General features: G+C 39.7%; 1 protein-coding gene across 2 annotated transcripts in view; it reads left to right on the top strand.

Annotated features, from left to right (window-relative positions):
* The window catches only part of EPM2A (EPM2A glucan phosphatase, laforin), a 108704-nt gene extending 87556 nt beyond the window's left edge, over positions 1 to 21148 (top strand). The window contains exons 3-5 of one of the 2 annotated variants that reach the window (XM_049789356.1): positions 12609 to 12850; positions 19947 to 20725; positions 20808 to 21148. In XM_049789356.1, coding sequence (XP_049645313.1) covers positions 12609 to 12850; positions 19947 to 20224 — 520 coding nt within the window. In that variant the 3' untranslated portion in view covers positions 20225 to 20725; positions 20808 to 21148. Of the gene's footprint in view, positions 1 to 12608; positions 12851 to 19946; positions 20726 to 20807 lie in introns of those variants that run through there. The other variant, XM_049789357.1, reaches the window with a different exon arrangement.
* Positions 21149 to 22157: the final 1009 nt, after the last annotated feature.

Raw genomic sequence — 22157 nt, 5'->3', positions numbered from 1 at the left:
AAAAGGCCATTGATTTCTGTAGGTTGATTTTGTAGCCTGCCACCTTGCTATATGAATCTATTATTTCTAGAAGCTTTTTGGTAGAGTCTTTAGGGTTTTCTAAGTAGAGTATCATGTCATCTGCAAACAATGAGAGCTTGACTTCTTCCTTTCCTATCTGAATTCCCTTGATATCCTTTTCTTGTCTGATCGCTATAGCAAGAACTTCCAGTACTATATTGAAGAGGAGTGGTGAGAGAGGACAGCCTTGTCTTGTACCCGAATTTAGAGGAAAGGCTTTTAGTTTTTCTCCATTGAGGATAATATTTGCCATTGGCTTGTGGTAGATGGCTTCAACTAGATTGAGAAAGGTTCCTTCCATTCCCATCTTGCTGAGAGTTTTGATCAAGAATGGGTGTTGGACCTTATCAAATGCTTTCTCTGCATCTATTGATATGATCATGTGATTTTTATTTTTCTTGTTGTTGATGTTGTGTATGATGTTAATAGATTTACGGATGTTAAACCATCCTTGCATTCCTGGGATGAAGCCTACTTGGTCGTAGTGTATGATCTTCTTGATGATGCATTGGATCCTATTTGCCAGGATTTTGTTGAAGATCTTTGCATCAGCATTCATCAGGGATATTGGTCTGTAATTTTCTTTTTTGGCAGCGTCTCTGTCTGGTTTTGGTATCAAGGTAATGTTGGCTTCATAAAAGCTGTTTGGGAGAGTTCCCTTTTTTTCAATTTCATGGAAGAGTCTGGCTAGGATTGGTAGTAGCTCCTCTTGAAAGATTTGAAAAAATTCATTAGGAAAACCATCTGGGCCTGGGCTTTTTTTTTTTGGTAGATGTTTGATTACAGTTTCAATTTCCTCAGTAGTGATGGGGGTGTTTAGATATGCTACATCCTCCTTACTTAAATGTGGAAGGTTATAAGTGTCCAAGAATTTTTCCATTTCTTCTAGGTTCTCATGTTTTGTAGCATAAAGTTTCTCAAAGTAGCCTCTGATTATCCTTTGGATCTCTGCAATTTCTGTTGTGATCTCCCCCTTTTCATTTCTAATACGGGTTATCAGATTTCTCTCTCTCTCTTTCTTTGTGAGTTTTGCCAATGGTCTATCAATCTTGTTTATTTTTTCAAAGAACCAGCTTCTGCTTTCGTTGATCTTTCGGATTGCTTTTTGGTTTTCCACTTCATTGAGTTCCGCTTTCAGCTTTATTATTTCCTTCTGTCTCCCTATTTTTGGTTCCTTCTGTTGGTCATTTTCTAATTGTTTAAGCTGCGCCATTGTTATTCAGGTATGCTCCTTCTTCCTTCCTGATGTGTGCTTGTAGAGCTATAAATTTTCCTCTCAGGACTGCTTTTGCTGTGTCCCATAGATTCTGGCAGTTTGTGTCTTCATTATCATTTGTTTCCAGGAAAGTTTTGATTTCCTTTTTGATTTCATCTCGGACCCACTGGTTGTTCAGTAGCAGGGTGTTTAATTTCCAATTGTTAAAGTTTTTCTTCTGTGTGGCTTTGTAGTTCACATCTAATTTCAGAGCCTTGTGGTCAGCAAAGGTAGCCTGCAAGATTTCTATCCTCTTGATTTTATGGAGGTATGTTTTATGTGTCAGCATGTAGTCTATTCTGGAGAATGACCCATGTACATTGGAAAAGAATGTATATCCAGGTTTTTTGGGATGGAGTGTCCTGTATATATCTACTAGTCCTCTTTCTTCCATAACACTTTTCAGGGCTAGTATGTTTTTGTTGGGTTTCAGTCTGGTTGACCTATCAAGTGTTGATAGGGCTGTGTTGAAGTCTCCCACAATGATTGTGTTATTATTGATTTCTTCTTTCAGATTTGTAAGTAATTGTATTAGATAATTTGCTGGTCTCTCATTGGGTGCATATATGTTTAATAGTCTGATTTCTTCCTGTTGCACATATCCCTTGATTAGTACATAGTGTCCATCTTTGTCCCTTACCACTTTTCTGAGTATAAAGTTGGTGTCATCAGATATTAATATGGCCACCCCAGCTTTTTTCAGGGTGTTGTTTGCTTGGATAATTTTCTTCCAACCTTTGATTTTGAGTCTATGTTTGTTCTGACTATTCAGATGTGTTTCTTGTAGGCAGCAGAAGGTTGGATTGATCTTTTTGACCCATTTTGCCACTCTGTGTCTTTTAATTGGTGAATTTAGTCCATTGACATTGAGGGAGATGATTGTCATAGGATTTAATGTCATCTTTGTAGATAAGTTTGCTGTGTTTGTTGGTCTCTCTTGTCTTAGAGTAGACCTGTCAGTTTTTCCTTTAAGGCTGGTTTATCATCTGTGAAGTTTCTGAGCTGTTGTTTATCCGTGAAGCTGTGTATTCTTCCTCCAAACCTGAATGTGAGTCGGGCTGGGTGCAGTATTCTTGGGGAGGCATTCATTTCATTCAATCTTGTCACAATATCCAACCACTGTCTTCTGGCCTTGAGAGTTTCTTGTGACATGTCTGCTGTAAGTCTTAGGGATGCTCCTTTGAATGTAATTTCCCTTTTTGATCTTGCTTCTTTCAGTATTCTATCCCTATCTATGGGATTTGTCATTGTAATGAGGATGTGTCTTGGGGTGTTTTTCTTTGGGTCTCTTTTAGCTGGTATTCTTCGGGCATGCAGTATTTGATTGCATGTAGGCTTTAACTCTGGGAGTATCTCTTTGATGATGTCTTTGACAGTTGATTCTTCTTGGAGATCTCCTTCCGGGGTTTCTGGGACTCCAATGATTCTTATGTTGTTTCTGTTGAGTTTATCAAAGACTTCTATTTTCATCTCTTCGCATGCCTTGAGTACATTTTCCATTGCCTGTTCGTTTGTCTTAATGGTCTTTTCCAATTTCTTTTGTTGTGTTGAGCTTTTCTGCATCTCATCTTCCAGTACTCCGATTCTCTCCTGAGCTGCTGATACCCTGTTGGCGAGGCTATCCATTGTGGTTTTCAGTTGAGCAACCGTATTTTTCAGATCTGTTATTTCAGTTTGGAGTTTTCTGATTTCTGTTTTTGTGTTCTCTTCAGATCGATTTATGCTCTTTTTGAGTTCTACAAACATATTCCATATTTCTATTCTAAACTCCTTATCTGAAAGGTTAATCAGGTTGTTGTAATTTATTAGATCAGCCGAGCTTTCGTCTTCATTCTCTATGGATGGTGTTTGCCTGCGAGTTTTCCCCATTGTCACGCTTGTAGTGTGTTTTTTCCTGCGTGTTGTGGTGGGGTTCATTGATTAGGAAGAGTTTGCGGCTGCAAAGGGAAGCGAAGCGGCTGAGGGCTTCTGCTGCCTCTAGTTGAAAGTCCTCAGAGTGAACAAAGGCAGGGCAGGGCAGAGCGATTCCGCGGCCACACAATGCAGGCACTCACCAGCTTTAAAATGCAGGGTTTTTTGGGGGTGCGTTCCCTAGGCCCCTGAGGAAACCTTCGGAAGTTCAGAAGCACAGTTTCAGGCAGACAGAGATAGGAGTTTTCCCTGAAATCCTCAGAGTGAACAAAGGCAGGGCAGGGCAGAGCAGCGATTCCGCGGCCCCACAATGCAGGCACTCACCAGATTTAAAATGCAGTTTTTTTGGGGGTGCACTCCCTAGGCCCCTGAGGAAACCTTCGGAAGTTCAGAAGCACAGTTTTAGGCAGACAGAGATAGGAGTTTTCCCCGAAGTCCTCAGAGTGAACAAAGGCAGGGCAGGGCAGAGCGATTCCGCGGCCCCACAATGCAGGCACTCACCAGCTTTAAAATGCAGGTTTTTTTGGGGGTGCGTTCCCTAGGCCCCTGAGGAAACCTTCGGAAGTTCAGAAGCACGGTTTCAGGCAGACAGAGATAGGAGTTTTCCCCGAAGTCCTCAGAGTGAACCATTGTTGTTACTTTTAACTTCATTTTTCCCATGAACCAAAAATTGTGCCAATTTGTATCTTTAGGAAAAGATTCTTCTGCCATTCACATGACCATTATTGTTGAAAACTGGAATTTAAAGTCCAAATAATGATTTTGTTTCTAGTTTTCTCGTCTTTTCCTTTCTTCCTTCTATTATACATGCACTGTATGCTTTTTGTACAATGCTTATATGTTCTTTCTGCTTAATATTCTCAAGATTGGGCCCGGAGAGATAGCACAGCAGCGTTTGCCTTGCAAGCAGCCGATCCAGGACCAAAGGTGGTTGGTTCGAATCCCGGTGTCCCATATGGTCCCCCGTGCCTGCCAGGAGCTATTTATTTCTAAGCAGACAGCCAGGAGTAACCCCTGAGCATCGCCAGGTGTGGCCCCAAAACAAACAAACAAACAAAAATATTCTCAAGATTGCCAAAGAGACCCTTTTTGACTGCCAAGTTGGAGCATGTAGGATCTGTTTCTTATAGTTTAGTCACTGTTATCCTGTCAATACAAAGGTGGAACAAATGATGAAATATTACCTGGCATGATAATGATGTTATGTTATTTGGAATAAAAAATTCAGTTCACTTAAATTAATGAAACTAATTTTTTTATTAGTCAAATGAATGAAATTCTTTTGGATTTCATTCTGGAGAGATGGTACAGCAATGTGGGTTTGATCGCCAGCCCCCTGAGCTACACCAAGAATGATTCTTGACCTTAGAGCCAAGAGTAAGCTCTGAACACCATTGCATGTGACTCCAAAACTAAAACCATAAAATAGGCCAAAATTTTTATTTTGATTTATAGTTCAAAAAATAAGTTACCTGAATGTCAGCCATCCCTATCTCCTAGTCTTAGCTAAATTGTAATGTCATAGGACAGATTTTAAACAATCCAATTTTGCTGAATCTAAATAGAAATATTCAAAAATCTCAAGTTAATATGGTTTTTCTACAAAACTAAAAATTTCAGGTATCTAAGTATCTAAATATTTGTCAAGAGACAGAAGATTTAGTTTTGACTTCTAACAAGATGTCTTCCATTAAATTCATGGATGTTTTCTTATATATTACTAGCTGTTACTGCATACCAGTTTCTGTCTTGCTCTCAATCAGTCATTTGCATCCTGAAACTAATTTTTTTAAGAGAGGTAAGAACTTCACTTTGCATGAACATGTACAGAACTAAGAAGTTTCCATTCTGTCATTTCTCATAGACATATACATTTAATGCTATTAAGAGGTATCACAAAAATCTATGGACTAGGCCTTTCTTACATGATTATTGGAAACTGCCAGGCTGACATAAGGTGCTAGACTTTGGATGCATATACTGAATAGTAAATCTGGTACATTTCTAGGAAAAAGAGAATGCACAAAACTATATACCTACTGCTAGAGCTGTTTTATGATGATCTTAGGAACAGTTTTTCTGCTAATTGAAATTTTAATAGGAGTACCTCCTGTGACTTGAATGTAAAAGATTTGAGAACCCACTGAGACAGGGCTCACTAATTGACAGTACCCATTTTATACAGTGGTTTCGCTTTGATCTTTTCCCAGCTATCATTGTGAAGTTGCCAGATATCTCTGACATAACTTATGATTGACAGTGAGCTATTAGTAGAATAATTCTCTGGAAGTTTTGAAGTATAGCTTGCAATATTTTCTGTTCCACTATTCATTTTGGAAGTTTAGTATTATTTTACAGGAAAACACAATTTTTCCAGAAACTTAAGTCAATAAGTATATATATATATATATATTATTATTATTATTATTTAGGTACCTGGTTTGCAGTATTGTTAATATTTATGTTTTATACATACAATAGTATGTATCCGCCAGTAATTTCCTTTTTGTCTGTTCCCTTCTTACCCACTGTTGTTAAATATTCCCCAAGAAATTTGGTAAGCTCAGTTCTTCAACAGGCAAGGTTTTTAATTCATTTTGGTTTGATCTTTGTGCATGGTGTTAAAGAAAGGACTGAGTTCACTTTTTTTGCATGTAGTTGGCCAGTTTTTCCTAACACCACTTATACCTTCGTAGCTCCACTTTGTATTTCTTCCCCTTTATCATAGATTAATTGGTCAGTCTCAGAATACTCAAGTCTATTCCATTGATATGAGGGTCTGTCTTTTTTCCAATACCATGATGTTTTAATGAATTCTATTTAATAAAACAATTTAAAGTTGGGAAAAGTTTTGCCTCCCATCTTCTTTTCCCTAAGGACTACTTTAGCTATTTGTGGGCATTTTGTTTCAAATGTATTTTATACTGTTTAATCAACTTTTTGGAAAAATATCAGGGCCGGAGAGATAGCATGGAAGTAAGGCATTTGCCTTGCATGCAGAAGGTCAGTGGTTCAAATCCCGGCATCCCCTATGGTCCCCCGAGCTTGCCAGGAGTGATTTCTGAGCGTAGAGCCAGGAGTAACCGCTGAGCGCTGCCGGGCGTGACCCAAAAATCAAAAAAAAAAAAAAAAAAAAAAAAAAAAAAAAAAAGGCACAAAAAAAAAAAAGAAAAAGAAAAATATTATGGTGATTTTTATAGGGATGACATTAAATTTGTACAGTGCTTTGGAAAGCATTGCCATTTTAATTATGTTAATCCTCCCAATCCATGATCAGAGTATATATTATCATTTCCTTGTATCTTCTTTTATTTCTTGAAGCAGAGTTTTGTAGTTTTTTTTTTGACTAGATCTTTCACCTCTTTAATTTAGTTGACTCCAAGGTAATTGATTTTCTGAGGCACAATTGTGAATGGGATTATTTTTGTAATGTTCCTTCCTTCTCTTTATTATGTGTATATAAAAACACAATTGAGTTTGTCAGTTTTGTAGCCTGCCACTTTAATATAACAAATCTATTGTTTCTAAAAGCTTTATGGTAAAGTCTTTAAGATTTTCTAAATATAGTATCATGTCATCTGCACAGTGAGAGTTTGATATCTTCCTTTTCTTTCACTAAGTACAGAGGTTTTGTCTTTGCATCTCACTTTTAAATTACTCAGTATAATTTTATGATTTTTATATCCTTTGTTATAATACTTGTTTTCAGAATGTATCCTTAGTTTTCTCCCTTATTGTTTCAGAACCTCTCAGTTAATAACACAAGGATTTTTATACTCACTTCTTAAATATGAACTCTGATCTAGCATTTCTAAAAAATAATTTTATTATCAGAAAGGCAGAACTATCTGATTAGAAACTACTATTTATTTGGGTGTATGTTTCAAGAGCTTATTTCCATTAGAAATTTGAGTTGGGAAATATATATGTACATATCCAAAGATGATATACATAAATAAAATATATATTTATTTTTATATTATACATATTTAAGTATACTTATATGTATATATATTTATGTATGCCATTTTTGGGTTTGTTTGGTTTGACTTGATCTGAATCTTTTATTTAGTTTAAACATTGAAAACTAAGACTAAATTAGATAATAGAATAATATATGTTAAGTAGCATGTGTCATTCTATGTATTGATTATGGTTGGGACTTGGAATCATTATTTTTTAGAGTTAAATGTCCTGATCTGACCTTTGTGAATTTCCAAATGCACTATTTCTTTGTTTTTCATGAAAATGTTGTGTGATATCTATTTTGACACTTATTTATACGATCATCCTTTATTTAGTAGTTGGAATAATTAAATTCTAGTCTCAGTAAGTTTGAGAATTATGGTATAATACTACTCTATGTTCACTCTAGATACTATTAACTCTTTATTAGATCTTTATGTTTTATTTGCTATTTATTCTAAGTTTGTACTATTAGACTACATCTGTTTTTGTGGCCAAATACCCATACTGGTAAATACATTTTAAACATTTAGTTTTTGATTTTAGAGTTTAATAAAATTTCAGATCTCATACTCATCTTTCTGGTTGATTTATCTCACTTACAATGTGTTCAAGTCAGTCTGTATTATAACAAATGACAGGAGATCTATCATTTCTTTTTTCACACATACCTACCTTTTTATCCTCCTCTTCCCCCTTCCTCCCTCCCTCCCTCCCTCCCTCCCTCCCTCCCTCCCTCCCTCCCTCCCTCCCTCCCTCCCTCCCTCCCTCCCTCCCTCCCTCCCTTCCTTCCTTCCTTCCTTCCTTCCTTCCTTCCTTCCTTCCTTCCTTCCTTCCTTCCTTCCTTCCTCCCTCCCTCCCTCCCTCACCTCCTCCCTTTCTCTTTCCTTCTCTCCCTCTTTCCCTCCCTCCCACCTTCCTTCCTTGCTTCCTTCCTTCCCTCCTCCCTCCTTCCCTCCCTTCTTTCCTCCCTCTCACAACCCTCCCTCCCTTCCTCCCTCCCTTCTTCCTTTCTTCACTTTTTTGCAAATGGTTAACCAGTTGTGTCAACACCACTTGTTGAAGAGGCTTTCCTTGCTTCATTTAGGATTTCTTGCTCTTTTATCAAAAATTAGGTGACTGTATGTGTGAGGAACATTCTCTGAGTACTCAAGCCTATTCCACTGATCTGAGGGTCTGTCTTTATTCCAATACCATGCTGTTTTCATAACTAATTCTTTGTAATAGTTTAAAGTTGGGGAAAATAAATGCCTCCCATATTCCTTTTCCCAAGGTTTGCTTTAGCAATTTAGGGTGTTTATTATTCCCAATGAACTTCAGAAGTATTTGATCCACTTCTTTGAAGAATGTCATGGGTATCTTTAGAGGGAACACATTAAATCTGTGTAATACTTTGGGGAGTATTGCCATTTTAATGATGTTAATTCTGCCAATCCATGAGCAGGTTATGTGTTTTCATTTCTGAATGTCCTCTCTTATTTCTTGTAGCAGGGTTTTATAGTTTTCTTTGTATAGGTCCTTCATGTCTTTAGTCAAGTTGACTCCTAGATATTTGAGTTTGTGTGGTACTAATGTGAATGGGGTTGTTTAATTCTTTTTTTTTTTTTTTTTTTTTTTGTGGTTTTTGGGTCACACCCGGCAGTGCTCAGGGGTTATTCCTGGCTCCAGGCTCAGAAATTGCTCCTGGCAGGCACAGGGGACCATATGGGATGCCGGGATTCGAACCGATGACCTCCTGCATGAAAGACAAATGCCTTACCTCCATGCTATCTCTCTGGCCCCAAAAGCTAACTTTTTTTTTTTTTTTTTGGTTTTTGGGTCACACCCAGCGGTGTGCTATCTTCTATTTTTCTAAAACTCTACAGATGAGTAAGATTCTTCTGTTTTTATCTCTCTCCTTCTAACTTATTTCAGTCAGCTTAATAGTTTCTATGTCTATTCATGTACAGACAAATGTCATGACTTAAGCAGCATAGTATTACATTGTATATATGTATCACATTTTCTTTAGCTACTCATCTATTGTCAGGCACCTGTGTTGTTTCCATATTCTGGCTATTGTAAATAGCGCTGCAATGAGGTGTGCATAGAAACATAGGAGTGTATTGTATTTTTGTGCAGCTAGGGTATATCCCTAGGAGTGGTATTTCTGGATCATGTGGGAGCTCAGTTTCTAGATTTTTGAGGAGTATTCATATTGCTTTTAGAAACCATTCCTGAACCAGACAGCAATGCCAGCAGCAGCAGTGAATGAGAGTTCCTTTTCACCACATACCCTCCCCATTCCGGTGTGACCTTTATACCCTACTCACTATTTCTTTTGAAGTTGCAGAAGTCTCTCAGTTTAATGTAGTTTCATTTGTTTTTCTCTGCTTCCACTAGTTTGGAGAGTGGTGTTTTCTCCTTGAAGATGCCTTCAATATGATGGAGTGTTTTGCCTACATTTTCTTCTTCTTCTTCTTTTTTTTTTGGCCACACCCATTTGATGCTTAGTGGTTACTCCTGGCTAAGCGCTCAGAAATTGCCCCTGGCTTGGGGGGACCATATGGGACGCCAGGGGATTGAACCTCGGTCCTTCCTTGGCTAGCGCTTGCAAGGCAGACACCTTATCTCTAGCACCACCTCTCCGGCCCCACATTTTCTTCTATATACTTTATAGTTTCAGATCTGATATCAAGGTCTTTAATCCATTTGGATTTGATCTTTGTGCATGGTGTTAGCTGGAGGTCTGAGTTCGCTTTTTTGCATGTTGCTGATGACCAGTTGTCCCAGCACTACTTGTTGAAGAGGCTTTCCTTGCTCCATTTTGTGTTTCTTTCCCCTTTGTCAAAGATTAATTGATTGTATGTCTAGGGTCATTCTCTGAATACTCAAGTTTATTCTATTGATCTGAGGGTCTATCTTTATTCCAATACCACGCTATTTTAATGACTATTGCTTTGTAGTACAACTTAAAGTTGGGGAAAGAAGTGCCTCCCATCTTTTTTTCCCTAGGTTGCTTTAACTTTATTGAGCATTTATTGTTTCAAATGAATTTCAGCAGTGTTTGATCAGGGTGGGAAATACTCACCTTGGGGCAATGTGCTTTCTGGGTGCCACTGGCAGGGAGCAGCTCTTCTGTGTTTATCATCATGTTATCTACAAATGGTGATAGTTTGAATCCTTCTTTTCTAATTTGGATCCCTTTCATTTATTTATCTTGCTTGATTGCTGTTGCCTTTACTTCTAAGCACTATATTGAATTAAAATGAAGAAAGTGGACATTTTTATTTATTTACGTTTTTAAAATTAGTTACAATGTTATTACAAAGTTATTCATGATTTGAATAACTTTCAGGCATACGTATTTTCAACATTGACCCCTTCATCAATGTCTACTTCTGTCCATCAATGCCCCCTCTCTTTTGCCTCTCATCCATCAGTCTGCCACTGTGAGAGGCACTTACCATGCTTTTCTTTTTAATCTTGAAGCACCATGATTAAAGCATGATTGTAGTGGGGTTTCAGTCATAAACAGAACACACACTTTCACCAGTACAACATTCCCACCACCAATGCCACCCTCCTTCCTTTCCCAACCCTTCCTGTATTCGAGAAAGGCATTCTGCTTCTCTCATTTTTTAATATTGTCATGCTAGTTGTTAGTGTAGTTATTTCCCTAACAGCATTCACCACTCTTTGTGGTGAGCTTCATGTCATGAGCTGGACCTTCCAGCCCTCCTCTTTTTGTCTCTGAGGATTGTTGCAAAAATGTCTTATTTTTCTTAGAACTCCCAGATGAGTGAGACGATTCTGTCTCTATCTCTCTTTCCTTCTGACTTATTTTACTCAGCATAATAGATTCCATGTATATCCACATATAGGAAAATTTCATGATTTCATCTCTTCTGATGGCTGCATAATATTCCATTGTGTATATGTACCATAGTTTCTTTAACCATTCATCTGTTGAAGGGCATCTTGGTTGTTTCCAGCATCTGGCTATTGTAAATAGCATTGCAATGAATATAGGTGTGAGGAAGGGATTTTTGAATTATATTTTTGTGTTCCTAGGCATATCCCTAGGAATGGTATAGCTGGATCATATATATCGGAGTTCAGTTTCCAGCTTTTTGTGGAATCTTCATACTGTTTTTCATAAACAATGATGGCATTCCCATCAGCATGAGAGTTCTTTCTTCCCACATGCCCACCAGCATTTATTATTCTTGATCTTTGTGATTTGTACCATTCTCTGGTGTGAGATGGTACTTCATTATTGTTTTGATTTGCATTTCCCTGATGATTAGTGATGTGGAGCATTTTTTCATGTGTCATTTGGCCATTTGTATTTCTTCTTTGAGGAAGTGTCTGTTCATATTTCTTCTCCCCATTTTTTGATGGGACTATATGTTTCTTTCTTGTTAAGTTCTGTCAGTACCTTGTATATTTTCAATATTATGCCCTTATCTGATGGATATTGAGTAAATAGTTTCTCCCATTCTGTGGGTGGCTTTTGAATCCTAGGCACTATTTCCTTTGAGGTACAGAAGCTTCTCAGCTTAATATAGTTCCATCTGTTTATCTCTGCTTCCACTTACTTGTTTGGAGAGTGCTTTATCTTGTTTTTTGTTTGTTTGTTTGTTTTTGCACTGTGGTTTACAGTTCTGCTGCTGATAGGGTTTCACAAATTACACTTTACCACCTTTTCTTACCACTTCCTCCCAGTTGAACACTTCCCTCCACTATAGCCCCATAGTTGTTGCTCCCTCCCTATCTTATCCTCATCCACTTCAAATGGCATTTTTCTTACTAAAGACCAGTTAGATTTTTTGTTTCTCTTGTTTTTTGGTATTTTTTATTTCACCCTGTGTTTCTTTATATCTAACATATGAGCAAGATCATCCTGTGTTGGTGTCTCTTCCTCTGATTAATTTCAGCAAGATACTTTCCAGTATTTTTAAAAATTCTCAGAAAATTGTTCAATTTTTATCTTTTCTTATGGCCTTGCACTATTCACTTTGTATATGCATCATAGTTTCTTTATGCAGTCATTTAGTCTTGGACTTAGATTGTTTTTAGTCTTGATTGTGGATAATGCTGCAAGGAACATAGAGGTGTGCAAATGTCATTTCTCGTATTTTTTTGTCCTCATAGAATTGCTGGGAGGTGCTCTGCTGCTTGGGCCTAGTAGTGCTGAAGGCCACAAGTGTCACATGGGGACACATCTTATGGCATTTAGGGACCTCTAAAATTCTGGGGATAGAGCACATTTTTTCTATTATATTTCTAGCTCCACAACTTTCTATTTCTATATGATTTTTTCCTAGACCAGATTTAAAGGTTATTGGCATTTTAATACTAAATGTTTTTCATGCCTTTCAGTAGATCTCAATTGATAACAATAATAGTTGCCTCCTCTGTGTGTTCTTATTAGAATTCTACCAAATATCTGGCTGGGCAGTTGTCCCCGCCAAGTGGAACATATAACCATCAAACTGAAACATGAATTGGGAATTACAGCTGTAATGAATTTTCAGACAGAAGAGGATATTGTACAGAATTCTTCAGGCTGCAATCACTCCCAAGAACGCATGACTGCAAATATGCTGATGAAACTGTATAAAAAAGAAGGTTTGGCCTACATCTGGATGCCAACTCCAGATATGAGCACTGAAGGTAAGAGGCAGAGCATTCCTTTCTTGTCTATAACTTTCGTAAACTATTTGAATGATCTATTGTGACCTATAATACTGTTGATGATAGTTTCCTGTGTACTTAAGTCCAACACTGCACTCATCACCAGTGTACCTACCTCCTTCCCCAAAGGTTTCCACAGTTCTTCTCTTTCAAACCCCCCTCCTCCCGAATCAGATTAAGAGACAGAAAAATCTTTCTGGTTTCTTACTGAAAGTTTTTCAGAGAGGCTCTTAATGTTTTTCTATCTATTACTTATCTATCTTTCTATAATTGAATGACCCAAGAATAATAGAAATGGAAAAAATATATTCGGAAGGTATCTTGACATCCTAGCTACAATTCTGTTAAACACAACTTTGATGTGTTTAGTCACTCTATGATATGTATTAGGAATCTACAGTTGGTGGCATTAGGCTAGAAGTTGAGAATACAGGAATATAGGAGAACTTCTCTATCTGGGGCATAGAAATCTCAATGGAAGAGAAATATTCACATGACTTCAGACTAATTTACAAGTCTGGTAAGTTGTTAGAAAAAATGTACCAAACTTGCTCTGAGAGCCTGCACAAGCAAAATGGATGCAGGGAACAGATGTAGAGAAACCTCTCTTGTGAAATGACATGGGCTATAAAACCTGAAGAGTAGTTTGGGTAGGTAGATTGGTAGTTTGAGTGGAAAAGAGAATTTCAGGCTGGGATAGCAGCTTGGGATTTGCCATTGCAGGAAAGTATAGAATGTTGTAAGATCAAAAAAAAAAAATGGCAGGCTGGTGGAGAGATGTGTCAACAGATCATGGCCACAAGAAGGACTAGATTCTATTCCAATGTGGTGAGAAGCATTTGAAATAATGAGTCGCTGGGACATGCCAAAACCATCAGTTTTCACTCCAGAAGTATACTTATATTACATTGTAAAGGATAGAGCAGAAAGGAACTCAGATTTGGAAGATGGTCAATGCAGTAGTTAAAGTGAGCAATCATCAGAGAAGCAGTGCAGCTTGGAGTAGTGTGTTCATAACTAAATTTATTTCATTGTACCCATATTGGCTGAACATATTGGTGAAAGGATTATGGTGACATTGACACTTGCCCAGCAGAGACAATGAAAGGCAGACTTTTGATTTAATAGTGAATTCTAAAACTGTTATAATTTAATAGTACTAATAGCAGAACTCTGTAGACTTTTGAACTTTACTTAAGACCTCATTACAGAGAAGAATGAGGTAGGAATGAGCTTTGTGTGCCAGGTGGCTTGCGACTTGGGAAGAACCCTTCTTGTGGAGCGGCAGGAAGAGTGGCTGTAGGAGTAACATGGCAGATCGAGCATGTATGGCAGGTTGATGTAAAAGGAGACAGGCCGTGCATGGTGTAGGAGAAGACGAGTCATAGTGCCAAAGCATGGGGTTTTGGAGCATTGACTTGCATTGCAGCCTGGGTGTAAAAGTAATTACTTGGAGGAAACAGTATATGAAGCCAAGAGAACCAGGATCTTCAAGTATTGTCAACCAGATGTCGGCAGGGGGCAGCAGAGAGCCATGGACAGCTTGGGCTGAGGGAATTTGGTGACCTGCTATTTTGAGGGTAAGAAGGAAGATGGTGATGTCTAGGAGGATCTGTTCCCTAACCTCAGCCCTCATCCTCCAGAGAACACATTGCACATCAATACTCTTAGAAGAAACTGCACACATCAACTCACTGAAGAGACCCAGTGGGTATTGTGGCTATCTCCATTTTGCAGTCCAAGAAACCAAAGTATGAAAGATGTAAAACCATGTAGCAGAAGGTCTTAGAACAGAGAGGCTGGATCTCAGTGCACACAGACTTATGGGGATCCCCACACATTTTATAGCTTCTCCCCATATGCTCTCAGGGACTCTTCATGCAGGTCTGCAGGTCTTGGATTCAGGCAGAGTCCCAAGATATGGGACTGAGATCTGTGGAAAGAATAACCCAAGGCACACAGTGTTGGAGCCTTGAATTGGCCCTCTGGATCTCCAATGGGCCTCCTGAGTCTGGATTCTAGAGTCTGTTTATGGTGTTTTTATTTGTGTGTGTGTGTGTGTGGGGGGGAATGGGTTGATGAATAGCATTGGGAATTAAAACGAGGGCCTTCTACATTGCTTAACCACATCCTCAACTCCTCTGTGTCTCAACTGAATTACCACAGTGTTTAAATGGGGGCATAATTTCTGTTCCTGGAGATATGTTAGCTTGGTTATTCCTCCTGGTAAAGCCGATTCAAGGAAACTCAAATTAGATATTGAGCTTTTTTTTTTTAAACACAGAAGATTAAAGAAGTGTGAGAAAAGTACACAGGAGAGAAATGGACTTGAGATCATCTCCCTATCCAAGTTGTTTAGCTTGTTTCAAAACAGAGCCTGTTGTTAGTGTAGGCCTGCTTATCTTGTCCTGGGTGTGCTGAATTTGGGCATCATGTTTTCATTGGTTTATTTCTATTGAAGTAACATTGCCTTGGAACATTATAGAGAGAAAGAAATCCTTGCAGCCATATGGATGGACCTAGAGGGGATAAGGCTTAGTGAAGTAAGCCAGATGGAAAAAGACTCAACCTGATTTTCATGTCTTGGATTTCGGTGTGATGCATCATTCCCCCTTTGCAGAATGGTGAGACAGGCTCAAAGACACTGAGTAGGCAAACATGCCCTTCCACTCTCAAACCACTACTTGCGCAAAAGCTCTACTCACTCAAGGTCATTTGTTGTATATGTAAACATTTTATGGGATTTTTATGTTACTGACCCTACCCTGATCGATGATTGTGCCCTACCCTAGGGTGTGACCTGGCATTCTGCCCCCACCCAGGGCTGACTTGCAACAGTCATTGACATCAACTTCAGTCCGAGCATAAACAGGAACCCAAGAAAAAGCAATCCTCAGAGATTCAGTGTGGTCGTGTTGGAAACTTGCTTAGGTCATAGTCCCCACATGCCAAGAATAGTGGTAGAGCATCTTTGACATAAAGGCGATTTGACAACAGTGAAAGCTCCCACATGTAACACTTCAAATGCTGAGATGACTACTGAAAGAAAGGGTTACCTTGGGACAGTATAACCTGTGAGTAATCAAAGGGTTAACCACCAGTTCAGAGTCACAGGGGAGTTTTCGACCATTGGGTCTATCTGTGATTCACAACATTAGCACAACTGGGATGTAGATGAATTCAGCTGGGTATTTTGAAAACCCTAAGAAAACCCCAGCTGGAAGTGTTTTGAGCTGCAGCATAATGCTGTCAGATAATGTCTGAGCAGGAAGACAGTTCGTTAGACCCAGCTGTCACCAATGGCTGTCAGAGACCCGTTACAATCAATTGTGTCATCTTTACTCGTGTATGTTTTGTCATATGCAGAGAGGTTGTCTAGGCTTTTTTGTTTGTTTCTTTTCTTCTTCTTCTTCCAAAAAAAAGTTTTCAAAGATTCTAGTGTGTGTTTGAGACACAAACCCGAGACACAAATGAGCAGCCTTCTCAAATACAGTACTGTATGGAAGGCAGCGCTAGTCAGCTCTGTAAAATTCTGCTTTCTCTTACTGAGGCAGAGGCAGCGGGAGGGCTGCGTGTTGACCCCTGTCAGTGCTGTGCTGCTGATAACAAATGAGCTGCCGTTGCCTTGCAGATGAGATAATGTGCCACCTGAATCCTCAGCCACCCTTTGTGCTGCGCTCTGAGTTCTTTTCTCTGACTCAGTGCGTGGAATTCAACTCTTCCTGGATGGAAATCATGAGAGTATGAGAAAGCAGGTACACACACACACACACACACACACACACACACACACACACACACACACAGAAAGACAGAGAGATAAAGAGAAGAGAGAAGAGAGAGAGAAACCGAGAGAGATAAAGAGAACAGGAGTTAAGATGTTTGCCTTGCATGTGGCCAACCCAAGCTTGAATCCCAGATACCACATGGTTCCTCCAGAACACAAGAGCACAGAGCCAAGAAGAGCCCTTGAATGTTGCTGGGTGTAGGTGCCAAACAAAATCAAACTGTTGAACAATGGAATTGATATGAAAGTGTTTTGAAAATCAGAAAAGTTGAGACAGTGTTATTAATGCCAAAGGATATTTTCATACAATAGATCTTATCCTAGAGTAAGAAAGGGTGTGTGTGTGTTGTTTTAGCAAGTTGCTCATCTCTGTCCTTGCACCCATTTCTCACACTCTTTGCTTGCTCATTTACATATTGACAGGAATATTTATTTACATATTAATTTATGCACTTATGAAAGTGCATATGAATGTATACTTTATTGTTAAGGGGAGGCCTGTCCAGGGAAATACTCAGAGGCCGTGGGCCACGTAGTGACAGGGATAAACCTGGAACCTCATACATAAAAGAATTTAAATCTATGTCTAGAATCACATCTCCAGGTTCTCAGGAAGCTTTTTTCCATCCCTCATTCAGTTAGCCTTAGATGGCGTGGCCCAGAAACTAGATTAAAGGATAATTTGTAAGTCTGAGATCAGACTGATAGTCTTGGGCTTTGTTTTATTTTGTTTATATTCATGCTCTTAAAGAATGCTTTTGAGCATCTAGGAGAAAAATGAATGACTATGAAGTTACAAAGTATGAATCACACATTTTATTAGTTGCTTGATTTAAAAAATATTAGTCATTGTGAAATTACAAAGTTATTCATGAATAATTTTCAAGCATACAGCATTTCACCACTGATCCCTTCACCAGTGTCCACTTCCCTTCATCAGTGCTGTCCCTCATCCTCATTTTCCTCCCACCACCAGTCTGCTACTTAAAAGGATTCTTTTTAAAATAGATTTGTTTTCGCACTATTGCTGATGGGGTTTCACACATAACACGTTACCACCTTTCAGCAGTTTCTCCTCCTCCTGGTTGAAGGTGTCTCTCCACCATAGGTGCTGCCCCAACCCTATCCTATCCATCAGCTCCCTCCGGAGGTATATTTCCTACTGAATATCAGTTCTAATGTTCTTAGAGCATTTGTTATCCCATATTATGTTTCTTTATATCCACATATGAGAGAGAACATTCTAAGTCAGTCTCTCTCCCTTTATATATAAATTCATTGTGCATGATATACTCCAGGTCCCTCCATGCAATAGTATATTTTATGATTTTATCTTTTTCTATGGCTCAGTAATAGTTCATTGTGTATAGGTACCATAGTTTGTTGATCCAGCCATTGATTCTTGGACTATTGGGTTATTTCCAGATATTGTCTATAGTGAATAGAGTTGTAAGGATCACAGAGGTACAAATGTCATTTCTCCATTTTGTGTGTGTGTATTTGTGAGGACCTTGGGATATCTAAGAATGGAGTTGCAGGGTCAATTGGAAGTTGAGTTTTAAATTTTTTAGGACTATCCCTACTGTTTTTCAGGAAGGCTGAACCAGTCGACATTTCCACTAGCAGTGAATGAGAGTCCCTTTATCCCTGTATTCACAACAGTACTGGTAGTTTTTATTCTTTTTTTTTTCTTTTTAATTCTATAATTTTTTCCTGTAGAATTAAAACCCTGTGGCATGTTAAATCCTTAACTAATATTTTCAGCTGCATCCCAGTATGTAAAATTCGGAATATTTTATGTAAAGTGCTGATTTCTGTATTTCTTTCTGAAGAATTGCTGTTTTTAAGAAGGAAAACATCATCAAATTAAATTATTTATGGAACCTAAATAGATAAAACACCAAAATCAGGGCCACTGGTTGGCAGTATCCATCTATTGCCAGTATTGATCCTGGGGATTCCCTTTTTATTCCTTAGTGGGTTATTATTGCAGGCTGTCTAGACTCTTTGTTCATTTGTGTGTGTGTCTGTGTGTGGGCGCTCGCACGTGTGTGTCCAGGGGCTACTCACAACTCTGTGTTTAGGAATCATTCCTAGCTATGCTTAGCGAATATACAATGCCAGGGATGGAACCCAGCACCTTTTATTTAAAATATGAGCTTGGCCTTAAATCTTATCTCCCTGACCCTCTAGAATAATGTTTTTTAAGGAGAGGGACAGGGGCCCTTAGACATAGAAAACTTCTGTAGAATTATGGAGAGATGCTAAATCCAAGGAGGGCATGCTTCTTTGTGGGATGGGGAGGTGGGGAGATGCATCCATCAGGTAGATGAGTTGCAGAGACCAGGGAGAACCCATATGTATAGTGAGGGGGCCACTTACCATGTGGGCAGGCAGTGGGCATAGTGTAGGGATTAGGACTAGAGGCATCATAGTCTGTCTGACTGGGTTTGACCAGCCAATTAGAATGAGACAGTCCTGGCAAATCTCTTATACCTCAGTTCCTTCAGATGTAAGTTGGGGAGAATACCAACAATCTCTTGTTTGTGGAGCACTTGGGACAGTATCTGGCAGGCTGGTGGGCTTGGTAAATCTGAGCACTGGTCAAACTAGACACTTCTGTCCCTAAACAAGGGTCCAGCTGAGGTCAGGCTGACAAAGGTGGGTGCTCAGGACTGATAATACACTAGTTCTTCTTTAGTCTATTTTAGCATTTGTTTGAATCTTCTTAAATAGTGTGACTGAGTGACGCAGTGAAAAATGTTTTGCTTTTGTTTTTGTTTTTTGTTTTTGTTTTTACTCAAGGGTTACTCCTGGCTCTGTGCTCTGAACTCTCTCCTGGCAGGCTCGGGGGACCATATGGGACGCCAGAATTCGAACCACCATCCATACTGGATCAGAACGCATGCAGGACAAACAGCCTACTGCTGTGCTATATCTCTGGCCCCTTGAAAAATGATTTTTAACAGGGGGTTTATGACTGGCATTTGCCTTCTGGCACCCCCAGCCTTAAAGGAACATGGCATTTTTACTATGTTCTTGTTGATGGAAGGAGCTTTCATAGCAAAAACTAAAGGGGAAGTTACTGAGTTATTTAGACTATTTGCTGCTGATCCTTCCTGGAGGACTGTCTGGCTAAAGGGCAGAAGATGCAGGAAGGGCTCAGGAAGCTGTAGTTAGGCTTTGTATGCTGTTATACCCACCAGCAGGAGCTCAGTGTCACTCTGGTGTTGCAGAAGCGATTGGTGGGCCATTATTCACCTGTCTGCTGTACTTTCTCCCTTCTAGGCCGAGTGCAGATGCTGCCCCAGGCCGTGTGGCTCCTGCATGGGCTCCTGGAGAATGGACACACAGTGTACGTGCACTGCAATGCTGGGGTGGGCCGCTCAACTGCTGCCGTGTGTGGCTGGCTCCGGTATGTGCTGGGCTGGAAGCTGAGGAAGGTGCAGTACTTCCTCGTGGCCAAGAGACCGGCTGTGTACATTGATGAAGATGCCTTGACCCAGGCCCAAGAAGACTTTTATCAGAAGTTTGGCAAAGTTTGTTCTTCCAAATGTACCGTATAGTTGTGCCATCTGCTTCTTTCCCTTGTCCTTTCCTCAGGGGCTTAAGGGGGCTTTTGGTGTCATGACCTAGAAACAGATTCTGCTTGAATTGAAAAGACTGTGGTTATACCTGATTCTTTCCCTTTAGTCTAGGGCTGACTTTCTGGTAGGCTTTGCTTGGGCTTGCCATTGATGTTTCTACAAAGGAAGCCGTGACTTGTGCATGAAAACATGCTCCAAGCAGGTGGGCCCTTCCATGTGAAAAGAGTAATGCTTGCAGTCCAGTGACAGGGGTAATGCTTCCAGGCCCTGTTGTCTTCTGGCAGACCAGCCCCTCTGCTTTACAAACATTGCCTTTGTTGGCTTCTCAGTGTACCATGGTTTCTCTTTGTTGCTTGGCTCCATGGTATGCAGAAAGAAAGGACAGAAGCTATATAGGTTTCATTATTTGTGTTTTTGTCACACACATGTGCGTGTGCACATATACCCTTTCCCGCATCCCTCCTCCAACATGCCTACTTTGTAGAAATAAAATGAAGTTATTAAATGAGAGCTGGTCTTTGCTAAGGAAGGAAATAGGGAAAAGACCTGAACTCTAAGACAGTAAGATCTCCCAGGAGCATGGAATGATGGCCCTGTGGATACTGTTTGCTTTCTGCTTCACTGTGGTTGATGTAGTTCTGAAGCTTCCAGGCTCACAGGGGATTTTAGCACTGACTCACTTGGGAAGCAGTGAAACTAAGATGTGATCCAATGATGCTGTTTTGTTACCAGCCCTGGAGTAGCCCAAAGGCATCAAGGCCAGACTCCTTTGTAGCTGCAGAAGCAGGACTGACAAGACTACCTGGCCCCTGTGCCATTGCAGTGCCAGCCAGCCCAGAGAAGAATAGGGCCCATGGGAGAGGACTCACCCAGAGAAACAGAAAACTATGAGAGGTAGAACAATAAATAAGGTGCTTGCTTTGCACAGAGCTAGCCCAGGTTTGATGCTTAGTACCACAGTGGTCCTGGATTCCTGCTAGAACTAAGCTCAGAGCCAAGAGTAAGTCCTGAGCACAGCGAGATGTTACCCAAACACAGACACAAGAAAACAAAAAGGCCACAAAAAGTTGAAAGCCCTTTCCCCTGAACAGTGCTCTAGAAAAACATCTTATTTCCATAGAAAGCCAAAAGTGGTCACAGTTAGGGAAAATGCCGGTAAAACCAATTTGGCAAAAGCAGGTGGGCTGCATCTCCATTCTGTGGTCATTCAGATCTGTTTGGGATGTGTAATTTATATTACTTTGTGGGCTTTATCCCCTTTGAAAATGACTGGTGTGTTCCCTCTTGAATGTATCTCTCTATTTCTCTCTTCCTCCCCTCCTCTAGCATTTTTCCTAAATAAAATTTATTTCACTATCTCCTGATTTTTTTTTTTTCATAAAAGATGGTTTTGGGGAACCTGAAACATATGGGTGGGACCAGGTTCACTGGCTTTTCTTTCCTACACAGAGCAAATCTTCATTCCAGCCAGAAGCCATGGCTCCTGAGAAATCAGGTGGTGAGGGTCTAGTGGGCTTCAGGTTTACCTTGAGAGCTGCCTTATCAAGCTGGTGGGATATTAGCCACCAGACCTAGTGTCATGGTGATTTTTATTAGTCCTAATACTCCTAAACCCTTTCCTGGGTTGGTTACGCAGGAGGGCAATAGTACTCTCCAGAGTCAACCACTGATAGTAGCTCCACAGTATAGAGTCTTTGACCTGCCCAGAATGCTCTATGATATCCAAAGTAGAGCTATTACCTGGTTGTTTTCATTGAGACCTAATGAACAGGGATAACTTTCCAAGGCCTTGTGACAAATCAGGGCCACGTTGTAACACATGTTTATTTGACTCAGTGTTTTTCCAGCACAGCTTGTTTTTCCAGCATACTGTGGCGAATTCAATTTTTCTTTTTCAGAATAAGGTCGATAT

Source organism: Suncus etruscus, chromosome 15 (genome assembly GCF_024139225.1).
Source record: "Suncus etruscus isolate mSunEtr1 chromosome 15, mSunEtr1.pri.cur, whole genome shotgun sequence".
Lineage (NCBI taxonomy): Eukaryota > Metazoa > Chordata > Mammalia > Eulipotyphla > Soricidae > Suncus > Suncus etruscus.
Note: the sequence above shows the minus strand (reverse complement) of the source record. Positions and strands in the feature narration are given on the sequence as shown.